The sequence below is a fragment of the Phyllobates terribilis genome, unplaced genomic scaffold (assembly GCF_046119375.1).
Source record: "Phyllobates terribilis strain yellow unplaced genomic scaffold, ASM4611937v1 Scaffold_46__1_contigs__length_10046794, whole genome shotgun sequence".
In the NCBI taxonomy this organism is placed as follows: Eukaryota; Metazoa; Chordata; class Amphibia; order Anura; family Dendrobatidae; genus Phyllobates; species Phyllobates terribilis.
Genome location: NW_027362806.1, coordinates 7,112,438 through 7,132,360, shown reverse-complemented (window position 1 = coordinate 7,132,360; position 19,923 = coordinate 7,112,438). Strand labels below are relative to the sequence as shown.

Here is a 19,923-nt window from a genome sequence, read left to right as displayed (position 1 = left end):
TAGATCGATATATTGAGAGATATTTTCTTATATCTTATTATGCATTTATACTATGATCTCATATAATCGTGTTATACTTCATGCTTCACTGTTCTCTGTGGTGTCCTCGCTGGCCGTATCAGTCTGTGCTCCATGACGTGCGGTCACGTGGTTTCCCACGTGCTTGCGGCGTGATGGATCATATGACGCGGTTGCCTTGGATGCGGCGGAGTAGCAGTGATTGCCATGTGTCATGCCACGCCCTCCCCACACCCATTGGCCGAGAGACTACACACCCCCTTTTCTATTGGCTCAAGGGTCCTTTTTAAACCCGACCCACCTTCATTGACGCCACCTCTTGAAGAAGGTTGCCGTGCCGAAACGCGCATCAGGGTGAGCGCAATTGAGGAGCGTGTTCACATCCACTGTGGCTGTAAGTATTCTATAGGGTTCATGCTACACTCTTTTTGCTGCCGTTCTTTAATCTTTTTCCTACTTAGATGCATTTTCTAGGCTTTAATATGTATTAGCATATACTTTTACCCTGTAGCCTAAGAGGTCAGGGCACTGATACCACTTACAAAGATCTGCTGTCCCCGGTATGAGCTATCTATATTAGTACCTATATATAGACAGCGGTGTGACTAACCTCTTATATAGCAACTACTTCTGACCTACCTCATAAGCACCTGCACTTTTATTGAATGCTTCTCTGCATTTTAACAATATATTCTTATTTTTTGGCAGCCCAATTATGTATTTACATCAGAAAAGAATCATGTTAGTTTGTTTCATGCTCCTCATTAGTGCTCCTCCATTGTTTTACTATTAACTGTCTCTGTTTCTGCGATTCATATTTTTTTCCGGTATAAATTATAATTAATAACATTTTGTAATTTTTTTCACTATTATATGGGACTCTGACTTGAAGTTTTTTCCTCTTGTTTCTTATGTATGGAGGAGGATGTGAGGCCCATTATACTGTATACTGGTTGGCCCACGACTTTGTCAAAGTTTTCATGTTGTGAGTTTTACATTCCTGATGTAGAATCAGTCTGGGTAAATGTACATGGACGTGGCAATAATGGAAAGCTGCTAACTGGACTTTGCTACAAGTCTCCTAATATAGCTGAACACGTAGAGGATGAAATGCTGCAACAAATTAAAAAGGCAACAAAAACAAGTCATGGTGAAAAGTGTTGGATCCCTTGAAATTGTTCCAGAAAATGAAGTAATTCTCCCAGAAAATTATTGCAATTACATGTTTTGTTATACACGTTTATTTCCTTTGCGTGTATTGGAACAACACAAGAAAACAGAAAAAAAGGCAAATTGAACATAATTTCACACAAATTAGGCCGGAAAAAATTATTGGCACCTTGCCAAAATTGTGGGTAAACAACTTTGTTTCAAGCATGTGAAGCTTGTTCAAACGCAATTGTGGCAAGTAACAGGTGTGGGCAATATGAAAATCACAACTAAAACTAGATAAAAAAGGGAGAAGTTGATCCAATCTTAGCATTGTGTGCATATGTATGCCACACTAAGCATGGAGAAAACAGAAAAAGGAGACGAGAACTGTCTGAGGACTTGAGAACCAAAATTGTTGAAAAATATCAACAATTTCAAGGTTGTAAGTCCATCTTTAGGGATCCGCATGTTCCTTTGTCCAAGGTGTGCAGCATAATCAATAAATTTACAACCCATACAGTCAAATATGGTGGAGGTTCAAAGGTGTTTTGGGGTTGTTTTGCCTCTGGCACTAGGTGCCTTGACTGTGTGCAAGACATCATGAAATCTGAAGATTAGCAAAGGATTTTGGGTCACAATTTAGTGCCTAGTGTCAGAAAGCTGGGTTTGCGTCCTAGGTCATGGGTCTTCATACTTTACTTTGCCCTTGTTGACAGTGTGTGCAGCCTCCCCTCTGGTTCCTCAGGAGGTATGAGAAACTCCTCAACGGCTTATTAGGGAGTTAGGTCTGTGGTGGCGTTATTAGTTGTGCAGCTAGGGCCTTTCTTGTCTGTACAGAGACTAGTTGTGTGTAGTTGCAGCATTCTCCCCTGTGTGGGTTCTCCGGTGGTTATCAAGATGTGCTTTCTGGTTAAAACATTTTCCATATTCTGAACATGGAAAAGGCTTCTCCCCTGTGTGGGTTCTCTGGTGCTTAAGAAAACTAGATTTCTGGTTAAAACATTTCCCACATTCTGAACATGGAAAAGGCTTCTCCCCTGTGTGAGTTCTCTGATGTGTGATAAGAGTTGATTTGTCTGTAAAACATTTCCCACATTCTGAACATGGAAAAGGCTTCTCCCCTGTGTGAGTTCTCTGATGTTTGATAAGAGTTGATTTGTCTGTAAAACTTTTCCCACATTCTGAACATGGAAAAGGCTTCTCCCCTGTGTGAGTTCTCTGATGTGTGATAAGAGTTGATTTGTCTGTAAAACATTTCCCACATTCTGAACATGAAAATGGCTTCTCCCCTGTGTGAGTTTTGTGATGTTTGATAAGAGTTGATTTCTCCGTAAAACATTTCCCACATTCTGAACATGGAAAAGGCTTGTCCCCTGTGTGAGTTCTCTGATGGCTTATACGATATGATTTCTGTACAAAACATTTCCCACAATCTGAACATGAAAAAGGCTTCTCCCCTGTGTGAGTTCTCTGATGTTTGATAAGATTTGATTTCTGTACAAAACATTTCCCACATTCTGAACAGGAAAATGGTTTCTCTCCTGTGTGAGTTCTCTGATGTTTGATAAGATTTGATTTCTGTACAAAACATTTCCCACATTCTGAACAGGAAAATGGCTTCTCCACTGTGTGGGTTCTCTTATGTGCGATAAGATTTGATTTCTGTACAAAACATTTCCCACATTCTGAACAGGAAAATGGCTTCTCTCCTGTGTGAGTTATCTCATGCCTAACAAGATTTGATTTCCGATTAAAACATCTCCCACACTTGGAGCAAGAAAATCTATTCTTCACTGTGTGAATTTTTTGATATTTAAGAAAAGACTTTTTCAGAGGAAAACTATTTCCATATTCTGAACATGAAAATGGCTTCTTTGCATTAGGAGCAGTTTGTTTTTTAATGCTTATTTTGTGACTATGACTTTCCTTAGTAGTCGGTAATGAATCAGAAGACAGGACCTGTTTCATAGGATCAGATGACAGATCTTTGCTGTGAAGGGATGATGGTATATCTGGGGAAATGTCATTCACTTCAACTGTATCCTGTGGGATCTGAAAACCGTCTGATTTGAAAAATGAAGATGTCAGCTGTCCCTCTGATCTCCGGGTACAGACATCTGCCAAGAATAAAACCAATAATTATTTTTTAATAAAAAATCCTTGAATTTTATATTTTTGAAAATTTCTACTTAAACTGTCCATAAATAGAGGCAAGTTATATAAAAAAAAAATTCACTTATTCACCAGGACAATGACCATCTAATAGAAAACCTCATAGGATGAAGCAGTGGAGCGTGGTGTTCAACTGTTTGGTCATTCTGCCTCCCAAATATGGAGTAAAAGGCGCAGGCTCTGTCCAGCCACTAAGATTAGGTAACCTGGGACCTGTAGTGCCATCCAGTCTGGCGGTATGGGTGTGTGTTCTGTCCAGCTGGAGTAATCTGCTCCCTGCTTCAGCCATTTGGAAAGCACCGCACCCTACTAAAGCTGGAAGCATATTGCCGGAAGCTGCCAGATCCAGCCTTGTTCTCCTCTGGTTCAGTCCTCTGTGCTCAGCTCCCGGCTTGTGTATTTGTTTCCTGTTGTGACCTCGGCCCGTTTACTGACTACTCTTGTGTCTTCTGATTTTGTACTTTCTCTGCCCTCCTGGTTCTGATCCGGCTACCTGACTATTCTTCTTCCCACCTCACTCCACAGAACAGCAGGTAACACTATGGCCCAAGCCTAGGGGTCTCTGTAAGGTCCATTTGTTTCCTATTATCCTTTGTGAAGAATTCAAAGTTATCACCACATAAAGTGACACACTTCAGATTTGAAAAATGGAACCTGATTAGAAACATAAAACTGGCTGCGGGAAGGGGTTAAACCAGAGGATTACTGAAGTCAAAAACTGAGTATAGACAATAACACATCTACTGAAATGATCAAACTCAACAGTCTTCATCAGAGAAAAATGAGTAACTAGTGGTGAAACCTCTCTGGGGTAATTAGAGTCTGGGGCTCGGTGGCTATTGGCAATCTAAACTATCGTAAGGGACAATATTTTCTGTCAGATGAGTGTCAAGAAGAAATATTAGACATTTAAAGTGAAGTTTTTTACAATACTGCAGAGCTGAGGTGTCTTAAATTTAGATCTCTGGTATTTGGAAGAGGCAATGGAGATCTTTATTCAAAGACTACCAGGGAGTTAAAGACTCACATAAGTGAGGCCGGCCGATCCCACCACAATCAAACTATCATACAGAATGAACTTGTAAAAAAAGAAAGAATATATAAACATGTAACATCCCCAACAACGTCGTATGTATGAAGGGAGAAATCCAACACTAAACTGGAGTTGGCTCATTTATGGTGGACCATTGGAGGTATGATGAGTCCTGACTAGAAGAGTAGAGAAAGTATTAGTGCCCCCATTTCAGGAGAGATTGTGCAGGAATCTGAATTTCTTAGGATTGAAAATATAATGGAATTTCTGATTAGTGTTGAGTGAATTTGTTGGGCATTTCAAATTTGGGTTCGGGGTTCCGGCTTGTTCGCACCAAAAAAATCGGCTCCACCCACAAACATCCCTGATTTGCCACGCTGTCACGCAGATGTGCGCAAACAAGCCGGAACCCCGAACACGAACCCAAATTTGAAATGTCAAACAAATTCACTCAACACTATTTATGACGTGGAGTGAATCCATGAAACCAGGGCTCGAGCCATGCCACCACATCTCCTGCCGGCGTGAATGTATATTACAGCCATCAGCCACGCACAGCTTAGAGATATATCATGGCACAGGTGTAATGTTTTTTGTGTAGGTTATCGCAATCCTGTTTGAAGATAGTCGGTTTTAAAAGAAATTGAAAAGTCAGGATAAAGGGAAACTCTGTTATTATTGTACAGAAATTCACACTTGGCCTCACTGCACATTTAATGTTGTTGATCAAGAAAGTGAAGTTTAGCCAGAAAGACTGGACCTGGTCTTGTAGGGACCATATGAGAACATTCAGCAGCACAGAACGGAGAGAAGGTAGATTCATCTAATAAGATATCAGGGATCTAGGAAACCAACAGCATCATTACCCTCCGCTTTCTCTTACAGGTCCATCATAATATTTATCTTCAAGTGATTTTCTCACTTGTCAGCACTTTCTACGTACGCTGTCATTTGGCTTTGTAGTTTACAGACCTTGTCAGGTAACGGTCAGCGTCTACTAATCCCAGGGGGTAGGTGGATCCTCCAGGTTATAATTTCTATAGAAAAAGGCTTTCACAATTACACAAAGTAAATTGAATATTTTTGGACGGAGGAGAATGTTGTGGTCTAGCGGCAAAATGGTGATCACATGATTGTGATACGGCCGGACTACACGACCGATGAAGCAGCCACAGCCGGTGACTGAGAAGAATCTGTGACTTCTCAGCATTTAGTGGTTACGACTCACCTGGGTAGTCATATGTAGGAATCTCCTCCTTACACCGCTCATCACCCCTCACATATGTCTCTGTAGTATTAATATGGGTCAGATCTTCACCCTGAAACAAATATTATAAAAGTCACAGACAGATGGAGAAGTCACATCTATGATCAGCTCTAATCCTGCCATCTCCAACGTTCTCATTACACAAATATAAAACATATTAATGGTGGATAAAACAAGACTGAAGACATGACTTTTACAACCGTCTACACATCATAGGGGAAAACTCATGACATCTTCTATCTACCTGAGGAACATTGGGATCTTCTTGTTTACAGTCCTGTGGAAGAAGAGGACGGGGACATCTCTCTGGTGTTGTCCTCTTACTGGATAGATCTGGAGGAAACACATACAGGGACTGAATTCATTCTTTACATAGAGATAATTATAGGTTGTGTGTATTTAGTCCTGTCTATTACTTGGTGATGTGAGGGGCTGGGGAACCTCCATCATGATCTTGTACAGATCTTTGTGTCCTTCTAAATACTCCCACTCCTCCATGGAGAAATAGACAGCGACATCCTGACACCTTATAGGAATCTGACACATACAATGATACCGTCATCTCCCCGATCCCTTTATAATGTTACTGTATAATGTCCCAGCAATGTCACCTCTCCAGTCAGAAGCTCAATCATCTTGTAGGCGAGTTCTAGGATCTGGTCATTGATGTCCTCATGTATCAGGGGGTGAGGTGGCGGCCCCGTGATTAATCTCTGGTTATGGAGAGACACATTAATAAATCTCACTACAGACATTTCCAGGGTCCTCACCTCTCCAGTTCTGTCCATCTGTTATTCCCATAGATAAGAATGATGTAATGTGACGTCATCAGAATCTCTCACCTCTCCAGTAAGCCGGAAGAGGATCTCTAGGGTGAGGTGTAATATCCTCTCCACCATCTTGTCCCTGTCTATATCCATCGTTGATGGGTAAATCAGGAAAATTTTCTTATATAGACGATTTTCACTGAGAGGATCCGGTATTGTAGAGACCTGAACGAGAAGAAGATGAGCCGATGTGACATCATAAAAATCCTGTATAATAATACAATTACTGGAGACAATAAGGGAAACATATGAGGAGATTTATTATTTTTTATTTAGTTTTTTCTTTACATCTAGTAATAAAACCTACATATTTTAGGCCACAGACAACAAGCAGTTTCTTCCTCGAAGTCTGCAGCTGAATACGTTTCTCATAGACTCACCTTCCATAACGCTAATTTTTGTCTCATTTTCTGTCACTGGAATTGGCATTAGCAATACTGCAGGAGATATTTATTTCACGTGACATAAGAAATAACTACTTCATGATGAGGAAATATCTTCTACTACGGATCTAAAACCATATTTGGAGACAGTCCGTCACTGACGACATCACCACTGGCCATCTGTATGAATGTTTCCCGTCTTCCCCGAACTGTAATCTTCTATCAAGTTAGATCTCATGTCTGATTCACACACAGAAGTTTGAGGCTTTTATAAAAGCTGTTTTGTTTGCACAAATGCCGCGGACAGAAATTATTTGATACTAAAGTCTACATGTACAGTGTATTATGGGTTTCATTTCTAGCCTTAGGCTTTCCTATATTACAAGAAAAAACCCAGAAAAAAGCAGATATTAAAATGTTTCAAAAGAAAATTTGCACCAACAATTCTTGTAAAAAGAAAAAACATGCAAAAAGCAGAAGACACATTTTGTAATTTTTTAACATGTTATGAACTCTTTTGGGCACCAGAACATAGATGTACACCTCAGGGATGGCACAGGTGCGGCTGCAATAAAATACCTGGCAGTTTAACCACTTGCTCCTGCAAAAAGCAAACATGGCATCTAAGAAAGTGTGACAGAGTTCGGCTGAATGCCCTCCTCCCCCAAGTACTGGGCCTGTAATGTACAAAAGTCTATTAGGCCGGGCCAGAGGCAGAGTTCCATAACTTACTTTTTAGCGCCTCCATAAACATTAGACTAAAGTTACATGGAAGCACTGATTTTGGTCGACTATATAATGTATTTGGGACCTCCCTACAGATGATGCAATCAGTCATACAAACCACAGGAAAGCTGGAATATTTGTGTATGGGGGAGTCTGGAGAGATAGCCGTCTGCCAAATGATCGTTCAGCCAACACTTATCTCGTGTATGGGGCAGTTAGTATTACACTGACAGGCAGTGATAATACACGGCACTACAGTAGTACAGTGCATCACCTGAGCAATCAAAGGCTTCTGTGTTGTATGATCGCACTAATGAGAGGTATTTTAAAAAGTTTATAAAAAAGGTTTAAAAAAAGTTTTAAAATGAAAATATCACAGTTTTAGCAAAAATAAATATTTGTCACTATAAGGAAAACATGCATATAATGAGAAAATGGAGAGGGAGGTCAGCTCACTGTTTATTTAATGCGCCTTGTCTGTAGAACACAGCATGAGCCACCCTGGTCAGGGACTGTGAAGACCCGGGGTCTTCTGTGGGCGTAACGCTACTCAAACAACACAGGGTGAGGGTAAAAGAGAGTGGCAATGCTTTATTGAACCACAAAGCGGACATTAAACATACAGAACAGTCCAGCAAATACCCAAGATGGTACATTACACAGTTTCATTCTTCCATCTCCGCCCGCCTGGGATAGAACAGCTGCGACTTTGGAGACTTCCAGGGCCAACTACCTCAACCAGTGGCCCTCCGCTTCTGGTGGGCCCCCACAGAGAGAAGGTAGAGGCAAGCTTAGGAAGTCAACAGTCCATCGAGGTACAAGACCAGGAGACCCGATGGTCCCATCCTGGCCTCTCCGAGAGTTTCCATGGGACCAGATGACCGGTGGGTCCCTCCTGGCAACTCCAAATGTCTCCATGGGTTCTAGGTGACCGGTGGGTCCCTCCTAGCAACACCAAAACAGCATATCCATGGGGCCAAGTGACTTTTTCGTCCTCTCTTGGACTTCCCAAAAGTATCCATGGTCTCTCTGATGGTTAATGGAGTAGATCTGAAACTTTCCAGTGAGGGCTAATACCCTTAGACTAGAATCATGTAGAATACAAATCTGTGTCTCTTTAGATGCCATGCAATCCATCTACTTTCCTGAAGGATGTCTCCCATTCTCCTTCCAAAGTCCTTCTGATGTTCCGTGATTCTCTGTCCCAAATTTCATTCAGTCTACAGCACTACAGACACCCCTGTTTATATTTACATCTGTGTGAGGTCATAAAGCCCAGGTAAAAGAGGTATAGGTGCAGGGATCACCTATCATTGTTTGAGCTAATCTATTTATATAGTTGGTATCACAAGGGCTGTTGTAAATAAACTTTCAGCTGACTTAGTACAATTTGTCATTAGCACAGTAAACATGATTGTTTCCAAACGAATATAATTCAGCATTCAGGGTTATACAAATACTATGACCTTTTTGATCAGCAAGAGAAATACAGCCCCTGACGAAGCTACTGTAGTAGCGATACGCATAGGGCTTACCTCTCTACAGTGGACTCCCTCCGTAGGTATCCATGTCCTATGTGTATCGCTACTACAGTAGCTTCGTCAGGGGTCGTATGTTTTTTAACCACTTGTGTGTCCCCTACATGAAATAAAGTTGCTATTGTATTTATTATTTGCAGTAATTCTTATTATTTTTGGATGTGCATTATCTCACTGTGCAAGCTTTTCTCTACCTACTTCTTTAAGTGCTTTGTTGCACAGTTACCATTGCACAACGTACCATATTTCAGTGATTTAGATTGTGTGGTGCCGACTGCCAAATATCTTAATAGATTAATGTCTTCTAATACATTTTTTTAGCGGACCTGACGTGCATCCCACGTATTGTAGCTAACTCTCTATACACTCTATTAAATAAATGACCCCCCTATAGTGTTACAATTGATGAAATTGTGTATTGAAAATTGCTGTACCGTTAGGTTTTCTTCAAATGTGTCGGTTTTATTAACATAGTTGCATGCTTTACAGGGTGTATGGCCACATTTAAAAAAACCCTTATAGGATAACCAAGTTACATTGTGCTTGATATTTGTTTCTTGCTTATTCCGCCTGGTGTAGAAGACCTTTTGGATCCAAAACTCAAACAAAATATGCAAAAGAATTTACAAAGTCTGGAGGATGCCATCTCAGACATCAAAAAACTAAGATTGAGAGAGATATCAAAGACTACGAGTCAAATTCAATTTACACATGGAAATGAAACAAACCAGGAGCTACTGTTCAGAAATACAGGTCACACAATAAATTCAAAGGAAATAGAGGAGAGCGGAGGTCAGCTTCACAAATCCTAATGTGTCCATGGGTTCCTCTAATTATAATTCTCTGAGGACTTATCTGATGCATCAGTGGGATCAACTAAAGAAAGATGGAACAAAAATAAATTCTCAAGAACGCCCCACAATCCAGCACAAAACAACGGGCGGCAGAAAGCTCAAACGTGCCCGGACATGTGCATTCCATGCCGGAGTGCATCACGGCCTCCTATCTGCGCATGCGCATGTCCGGAAGCATGCGTTCCACACCGGAACGCATATGGTATTGGATTACATACCACCAACATAGAAAAATCCTATCTCTGAGATCAGCATCATGAGAGATTAAAAACAAGTACTGCGCATCCTCCCATCATGTAATAGGCATGTAGATCTACTTTATCACTACAAAAAATATGGGATGGTGGCCCACAGTATATTCCTAAATGGTCAAACTTGATTAGAGATACACAAGGATCACCACATTTGTCAATGACGAAATAGTATAAGTGGAATATAATTGGTAAGTAATAATTCTGATATAGAAGCTCAGATATCTTGGTGAAGTACAACAATATGTGAACCCCATTCACAGGGAACTGACTAGCAATGGGTAGAGCATAAAATCCAAAAATATAATCCAGAATGGGGCATTATTCACACAAAACAGGCATAGGAAATTTGCTCATTGAGTCCCTTAGGGGCTCGTGAATCCAGTCTAACAATCCACTCACTTTCCTTTCAGAGGATACATCTATTGTGATCACCTCCTCTCACATTGGGTTTAACCACCTCAATGATACAAAAGGAGAGGTCTCCGGGTTCACCTCGATGTGCACTGTTCATGTGTCTCACTAATGGGATCTCCCGACCATGGCATATATCACCCAAATGCTCCCCTACTCTCCTCCTAGACTCCCTCTTGATGTTGTCTACATATTCTAGGGGGCAGGTGCATGTGGCCATATATACTAGTCCTGAAGTTTTACAGCTGGAATAATCCCACTGGAAAAAGATTTTAACCATAGAGGAACTTGAGAAAGATTTATATTGTCTCATCCAATTACATGTACAACATTCTCCAGATCTAAAGAAACCGCAGATTCTTCTATCTAGCCAAGTCCCCTTGGGTGCAGGTTTTTTATAGAAACTGTGCATGGTCCCTAATTGACCAACTCTTTCTGAAAGTTATTGTGGGAGTAGATTCCACAGCACCCTCAGGTTCGGGTCGACCACAAGTATATCCCAGTGTTTGCTGAGAATATGAAAGATACAGTCACTCTGATTGTCATAAGTTTTTCTTACTCGTGTAGTCCAATCTTCTTCTTGGTCTCTTGGCTTGGTATGGAGGAGTGTCTCTCTCTCCCATTTTTCTGCAAACGATGATGCGGAGTCGAAAATGTACCATGAGTACCCTTTATCCCTTAATCTGGTGTTCAGGTCTATTGCCTGTATATTAAAATCTGTGACATTCGAGCAGTACTTTCTCAACCGTAAAAATTGGCCCTTGGGTTTTCCTCTTTGTATGGGGATGGGGGGGGGGTGGTTATCCCACTTCAATAGTTTATTAGTGCTTGAAGGTTTATGGTAGATGAGTGTTCCTAGGGTCCCATTTCAATCTTTCTTGATCAGAACATACTGGAACGGCAACTGGTAATAATTGGTGTTGGTCTGCTCTTTTAAACAAAATGTACTTTTCAGGTTATATCCTCAGTACCCTCACTTATCTTCCCTTCTTTTGAGGACCACAGAGTCAGACTCTACCGGCCCTTCTCCCTTAAAGTGCCGGTTGTCTATCGCCCTCCGGGCCCCTCGTGTCCCCTCGCGTCAGTTTGTGGATCATTTGGCCACTTGGCTTCCAAACTTTCTATCCTATGACATCCCCACCCTCATCATGGGAGACTTTAACATCCCAATTGGTGATCCATTCTCCCCATCTGCAGCTCATCTTTTATCGCTAACTTCCTCCTTCGGCCTCTCACAGCTTACTAATTCTCCTACACATAAAAATGGAAATACTCTTGACTTGATCTTCACCCGGCTCTGTTTAATACATGACTTTACTAACGCTCCTCTTCCGCTCTCTGATCACAACCTTCTTTCATTCTCTGTCAAGAACTGTCACCCTGTTCAAGACACCCCACTTTCCACACTTACAGAAATATACAATCCATTAACACCCAGAAATTTATTAAAAAGTTGCAATCATCATTGGCCCCAATCTCCTCCCTCTCATGTCCCGACTCTGCACTGAAGCATTATAACGAAATATTGCTATGCGCCCTGGATGAAGCCGCACCTCATACACAGAGAACAACTCGGCGCAGATGAGGACAACCCTGGCACACGCTGTAAACACGTTTTCTCCAGCGGTGCTCCAGGTGCAGAACGGCTGTGGAGAAAATCTAATCTGGCCGAAGATTTGATCCATTATAAATTTATGCTTAAAACCTATAACTCCGCCCTTCACCTCTCCAAACAAACCTACTTTAACAACCTCATCATCTCACGGCCCAAAAAGCCAAAACACCTGTTTTACACTTTTCACTCTCTCCTCAATCAAACAGCACAAAGCCCGACCACTGACCTTAGCGCTAACGATCTGTCCAATTATTTCAAAGAAAAAATTGACCATATCAGACAGGAAATTTTCTCCCAATCCCCAAATGTTATGCATGCTCCTCCCTCCCACACTGCATCTTGCTCATTTTCTGACTTCGAACCAGTCATGAAAGAAGAAGAAGTGACAAGGCTCCTTTCTTCCTCTCGCTCTACCACCTGCACCAGTGACCCTATTCCCTCACATCTCCTTCAGTCCCTTTCTCCAGCTGTCACCACCACTCACCTAACTAAAATATTCAACCTCTACCTCTCATCTGGTATTTTTCCCTCCGTTTTTAAACACGCCAGCGTACGTCCGTTACTTAAAAAAACATCCCTCGACCAGAACTGCACGGCCAGCTACAGACCTGTTTCCAATCTTCCTTTTATCTCTAAACTCCTGGAACTCCTGGTCCACTCCCGTCTAATCCGCTATCTCTCAGATAACTCCCTTCTTGACCCTTTACATTCTACTGAAACTGCACTCACTTAAGTCTCTAATGATCTCCTAACAGCCAAATCTAATAGTCACTACTCCCTGCTGATTCTCCTGGATCTCTCAGCAGCATTCGATACTGTGGATCTACCTCTCTGACAGCTCCTTCACTGAGTCTTTTTCTGGCTCCTCTTCCTCTCACCTTCCCCTTATTGTCGGGGTTCCTCAAAGATCAGTCCTAGGCACCCTTCTTTTCTCCTTATATACCGCTTCTATTGGAAAAACAATCAGCAGATTCGGTTTTCAGTACCATCTCTATGCTGATGACACCCAATTATACACCTCTTCTCCAGACATCACCCCTGCATTATTACAAAACACCAGTGATTGTCTTTCCGCCGTCTCTAACACTATGTCCTCCCTCTATCTAAAACTGAATCTGTCAAAAACTGAACTACTCGTATTTCCTCCCTCCACTAACCTACCTGTGCCCAATATTGCCACTTCAGTTTGTGGCTCCACCATTACTTCCCAGCAACATGCCCACTGTCTTGGGGTCATACTCGATTCAGGTCTTTTCCTTCACTCCTCACATAAAATCACTCGCTCGCTCGTGTCATCTACACCTCAAAAACATCTCTAGAATCAGAAACTGTCTTACCTTTGACTCGGCAAAAACTCTTACTGTAGCTCTTATTCATTCTCGTCTAGACTATTGCAACTCTTTACTAATCGGTCTCCCTCTTTCTAAACTTTCCCCTCTCCAATCCATCCTGATCGCAGCAGCCAGGATCATAATCTTCTCTAACCGATACACCGATGCCTCTTCCCTGTGCCAGTCATTGCACTGGTTGCCCATCCAATACAGAGTTCAATATAAACTTATCACTGTCACCCAGAAAGCGCTCCACGATTCAGCACCACTCTACATCTCCTCCCTCGTCTCAGTCTACCACCCTTCCCGTGCCCTCCATTCTGCCAATGACTTAAATCTAAAATCCTCCATAATCCGAGTCTCCCGCTCCAGTCTCCAAGATTTCTCACGTGCTGCACCAATTCTTTGGAATGCACTACCCAGGACAATTCAATTAATTCCTAATACAGTTTTAAGCATGCCATAAAAACCCATTTCTTTAGACTGGCCTATCACCTCAACACACTCATCTAACTGTCCCAGTTTGGCCCATATTAAAATTTTCTTCAAAATCATGCTCATACCATCCATGCACTGATTAGCCTCTGTCTGTACTGTACACATACTGGCTGGCGACCAGTTCGTGTAGTGTTATGTACTTACTCTATTTAGTATATTAAGGCTGTATTATAGAATATATGTACATTTTACCTTTGTGTCTCCCCTATTTCCTTATAGACTGTAAGCTTGCGACCCTCACTCATTTTAACATCTGAGTTATGCTTATTCTGTAGTCTGTATTGTCTGTATAAGTCCCCCCTAAAATTGTAAAGTGCTGTGGCGCTATAAAAATAAAAATTATTATTATTATAATTAAATTCAGATGTAAATCTAAGGCCCACTCTATTGATGTTGAGTTCCCCGACAAATTAAAAAGATTGTTCACTCGACCCAGACCAGATGATAAAAATGTACTCAATATATTTGTACCATACCCCAGTATATGGATGCCACCACTTATAATCATCTCAGAATATTGTGGTTTCCTCCCACCAGTCCAGGGATAAGTTAGCATATGAGGGGGCACAGGGGCTCCCCATCGCAATACCCCTGAGCTGGAGGAAGTACTGCCTGTCAATAAGAAAGTAGTTATAAGTAAGAGTGAATTTTAGAAGATCTTCAATGATGTCATTATGTCTGCTACACTGTACTGATCTCGATTTAAAGAAACATCTTACTCCTCTGATACCATCCTCATGCCGTATATTACTGTACAAAGCCTCGATATCTAGTAAGGCCGGCTGCTCCCCTACATGCATGTATACATGCTCGAGGGTATACATGGAGGGGAGCAGGCAAAGGGAAAACCAACTCTAGAGGGATTATTCCAACTGCAGGATCTCAGGCGGTACTGTGGGGGCATCATACATACTGCATAAGGGGCGTAATGGGGGCATTACACTGTGGGGGCATCATACATACTGCATAAAGGGATAATGGGAGCATTACACTGTGTGGGGGAATCATACATCCTGCATAAGGGGCATAACACTGTGTGGGGGCATCATACATCCTGCATAAGGGGCATAACACTGTGTGGGGGCATCATACATCCTACATAAGGGGCATTACACTGTGTGGGGCATCATACATCCTGTATAAGAGGCATAATGGGGGCATTACACTGTGTGGGGGCATCATACATCCTGCATAAGGGGCATAATGGGGGAATTACACTGTGGGGGGGCATCATACATCCTGCATAATGAGCATAATGGGGGCATTACACTGTGTGGGGCATCATACATCCTGCATAAGGGGCATAATGGGAGCATTACACTGTGGGGGGCATCATATATCCTGCATAAGGGGCATAATGGGGCATTACACTGTGTGGGGGCATCATACATCCTGCATAAGGGGCATAATGGGGGCATTACGCTGTGTGGGGCATCATACATCCTGCATAAGGGGCATAATGGGGGCATTACACTGTGGGGGGCATCATACATCCTGCATAAGGGGCATAATGGGGGCATTACACTGTGTGGGGGCATCATACATCCTGCATAAGGGGCATAATGGGGGCATTACACTGTGGGGGGCATCATACATCCTGCATGAGGGGCATAATGGGGGCATTGCACTGTGTGGGGGCATCATACATCCTGCATAAGGGGCATAATGGGGGCATTGCACTGTGTGGGGGCATCATACATCCTGCATAAGGGGCATAATGGGAGCATTACACTGTGTGGGGGCAACATACATCCTGCATAAGGGGCATAATGGGGGCATTGCACTGTGTGGGGGCATCATACATCCTGCATAAGGGGCATAATGGGGGCATTGCACTGTGTGGGGGCATCATACATCCTGCATAAGGGGCATAATGGGAGCATTACACTGTGTGGGGGCATCATACATCCTGCATAAGGGGCATAATGGGGCATTACACTATGTGGGGGGCATCATACATCCTGCATAATGGGGGCATTACACTGTGTGGGAGCATCATACATCCTGCATGAGGGGCATAATGGGGGCATTACACTGTGGGGGGTCATACATCCTGCATAAGGGGCATAATGGGAGCATCATACATACTGCATAAGGGGCATAATAGGGGCATTACACTGTGGGGGGGGATCATACATCCTGCATAAGGGGCATAATGGGGGCATCATACATCCTACATAAGGGGCATAATGGGGGCATTACACTGTGTGGGGGGCATCATACATCCTGCATAAGGGGCATAATGGGGGCATTACACTGTGTGGTGCATCATACATCCTGCATGAGGGGCATAATGGGGGCATTACACTGTGTGGGGGCATCATACATACTGCATGAGGGGCATAATGGGGGCATTACACTGTGGGGGGGATCATACATCCTGCATAAGGGGCATAATGGGGGCATTACACTGTGTGGGGGCATCATACATACTGCATAAGGGGCATAATAGGGGCATTACACTGTGGGGGCATCATACATCCTGCATAAGGGGCATAATGGGGGCATTACACTGTGTGGGGGCATCATACATACTGCATAAGGGGCATAATAGGGGCATTACACTGTGTGGGGGCATCATACATCCTACATAAGGGGCATAATGGGGGCATTACACTGTGTGGGGGCATCATACATACTGCACAAGGGGCATAATGGGGGCATTACACTGTGTGGGGGCATCATACATCCTGCATAAGGGGCATAATGGGGGCATTACACTGTGTGGTGGGCATCATACATCCTGTATAAGGGGCATAATGGGAGCATTACACTGTGGGGGGCATCATACATCCTGCATAAGGGGCATAATGGGGGCATTACACTGTGTGGGGGCATCATACATCCTGCATAAGGGGCATAATGGGGGCATTACACTGTGTGGGGGGCATCATACATACTGCATGAGGGGCATAATGGGGGCATTACACTGTGGGGGGGCATCATACATCCTGCATAAGGGGCATAATGGGGGCATTACACTGTGTGGGGGCATCATACATACTGTATAAGGAGCATAATGGGGGCATTACACTGTGTGGGGGCATCATACATCCTGCATAAGGGGCATAATGGGGGCATTACACTATGTGGGGGCATCATACATACTGTATAAGGGGCATAATGGGGGCATTACACTGTGTGGGGGCATCATACATTCTGCATAAGGGGCATAATGGGGGCATTACACTGTGTGGGGGCATCATACATTCTGCATAAGGGGCATAATGGGGGCATTACACTGTGTGGGGGCATCTTACATCCTGCATAAGGGGCATAATTGGGGCATTACACTATGTGGGGGCATCATACATACTGTATAAGGGGCATAATGGGGGCATTACACTGTGTGGGGGCATCAAACATACTGCATAAGGGGCATAATGGGGGCATTACACTGTGTGGGGGCATCATACATCCTGCATACGGGGTATAATGGGGGCATTACACTGTGTGGGGGCATCATACATCCTGCATAAGGGGCATAATGGGGGCATTACACTGTGTGGGGGCATCATACATCTTGCATAAGGGGCATAATGGGGGCATTACACAGTGTGGGGGCATCATATATCCTGCATAAGGGGCATAATGGGGGCATTACACAGTGTGGGGGCATCATACATCCTACATAAGGGGCATAATGGGGGCATTACACTGTGGGGGGGGGCATCATACATACTGCATAAGGGGCATAATGGGGGCATCATACATCCTGAATAAGGGACATAATGGGGGCATTACACTGTGTGGGGGCATCATACATACTTCATAAGAGGCATAATGGGGGCATTACACTGTGTGGGGGCATCATACATACTGCATAAGAGGCATAATGGGGGCATTACACTGTGTGGGGCATCATACATACTGCATAAGGGGCATAATGGGGGCATTACACTGTGTGGGGGCATCATACATACTGCATAAGGGGTATAATAGAGGCATTACACTGTGTGGGGGCATCATACATACTGCATAAGGGGCATAATGGGGGCATTACACTGTGTGGGGGCATCATACATACTGCATAAGGGACATAATGGGGGCATTACACTGTGTGGGGGCATCATACATCCTGCATAAGGGGCATAATGGGGGCATTACACTGTGTGGGGGCATCATACATCCTGCATAAGGGGCATAATGGGGGCATTACACTGTGTGGGGACATCATACATCCTGCATAAGAGGCATAATGGGGGCATCATACATACTGCATAAGAGGCATAATGGGGGCATTACACTGTGTGGGGGCATCATACATACTGCATAAGGGGCATAATGGGGGCATTACACTGTGGGGGGCATCAGACATCCTGCATAAGGAGCATAATGGGGGCATTACACTGTGTGGGGGCATCATACATACTGCATAAGGAGCATAATGGGGGCATTACACTGTGGGGGGCATCAGACATCCTGCATAAGGAGCATAATGGGGGTATTACACTGTGTGGGGGGCATCATACATACTGCATAAGGAGCATAATGGGGGCATTACACTGTGTGGGGGCATCATACATCCTGCATAAGGGGCATAATGGGGGCATTACACTGTGGGGGCATCATACATCCTGTATAAGGGGCATAATGGGGGCATTACACTGTGTGGGGCATCATACATCCTGCATAAGGGGCATAATGGGGGCATTACACTGTGTGGGGGGCATCATACATCCTGCATAAGGGGCATAATGGGGGCATTACACTGTGGGGGTCCTGTACTCTGAGAACAATACGTTTCCTCCCTTCCTGTCTCCATAGTTGGGTCGTATGTATCTATTACAGGAAACAGAACAGAAACCTTATGATTCTTATAAAGGGGCAATACAAGACCCCAAAAGAGCCTCCGTGCTGAAGGGGTTAATGCCCCCTGCTCCAGTAATGGGGTCTCCACATACCTCCACGGTAGCGTCTAGATTGGAGTTGATCTCTTGAGGGGGAGGAGTGATTTCATTCTATCATGACGTCACCGGAAGGGGCGGGGCGTCGCAGTCCAGTGGACGCTCTTCCACCTGCAGCTGCAGCAGTGCACATTGTGCTGGGACCGGAGGATGGTGATGAGGAGCTCGTGTTCAGCGTTGTGCTGTGAGGACTGAGGCGGGGAGAACTGACCATGTGAATAAATGTTGTGGAGGCATAAAGGGGGCTGTGTGGCTGGTGTGAGGGGCATGGAGTATGTAGAGGGACATCCAGGGGGCTGTGTGGCTGGTGTGAGGGGCATGTGGTGTGTAGAGGGACATTCAGGGGGCTGTGTGGCTGGTGTGAGGAGGCATGGGGTATGTAGAGGGACATCCAGGGGGCTCTGTGGCTGGTGTGAGGGGCATGGAGTATGTAGAGGGACATCCAGGGGGCTGTGTGGCTGGTGTGAGGAGGCATGGGGTATGTAGAGGGACATCCAGGGGGCTGTGTGGCTGGTGTGAGGAGGCATGGGGTATGTAGAGGGACATCCAGGGGGCTGTCTGGCTGGTGTGAGGGGGCATGGGATATGTAGAGGGACATCCAGGGGGCTGTGTGGCTGGTGTGAGGAGGCATGGGGTATGTAGAGGGACATCCAGGGGGCTGTCTGGCTGGTGTGAGGGGGCATGGGATATGTAGAGGGACGTCCAGGGGGCTGTGTGGCTGGTGTGAGGGGGCATGGGATTTGTAGAGGGACGTCCAGGGGGCTGTGTGGCTGGTGTGAGGAGGCATGGGGTATGTAGAGGGACATCCAGGTGGCTGTGTGGCTGGTGTGAGGGGCATGTGGTGTGTAGAGGGACATCCAGGGGGCTGTGTGGCTGGTGTGAGGAGGCATGGGATATGTAGAGGGACATCCAGGGGGCTGGTGTGAGGAGGCATGGG

The 19,923-nt window shown here is 44.2% G+C and overlaps 1 protein-coding gene across 2 annotated transcripts; it reads right to left on the bottom strand.

Moving 5' to 3' along the window:
* Positions 1–1,243: 1,243 nt before the first annotated feature.
* LOC141191471 (uncharacterized) lies at positions 1,244–19,073 on the bottom strand. Of its 2 annotated transcripts, XM_073661373.1 has the most exons (7): positions 18,984–19,073; positions 6,485–6,634; positions 6,254–6,355; positions 6,059–6,179; positions 5,887–5,975; positions 5,604–5,694; positions 1,244–3,287 (listed from the first exon to the last, which is right to left on the bottom strand). In XM_073661373.1, exons 2-7 carry the CDS (start codon positions 6,560–6,562, stop codon positions 2,011–2,013), a joined length of 1,758 nt encoding a protein of 585 aa, XP_073517474.1. In that variant the 5' UTR covers positions 6,563–6,634; positions 18,984–19,073; the 3' UTR covers positions 1,244–2,010. The 2 variants fall into 2 exon arrangements, with proteins under 2 accessions (XP_073517474.1, XP_073517475.1); XM_073661374.1 differs by lacking the exons at positions 6,059–6,179; positions 6,254–6,355; positions 18,984–19,073 and having other exon boundaries at positions 6,413–6,525.
* Positions 19,074–19,923: the final 850 nt, after the last annotated feature.

Coding starts and splice junctions, on each gene's coding strand:
- LOC141191471 (XM_073661373.1), bottom strand. CDS start 6,562: ATGGATATAGACAGGGACAAGATGGTGGAGAGGATATTACACCTCACC. Junction 6,356..6,484: donor TCTTCCGGCTTACTGGAGAG/GTGAGAGATTCT, acceptor CTCCATAACCAG/AGATTAATCACGGGGCCGCC. Junction 6,180..6,253: donor TTGAGCTTCTGACTGGAGAG/GTGACATTGCTG, acceptor TGTATGTGTCAG/ATTCCTATAAGGTGTCAGGA.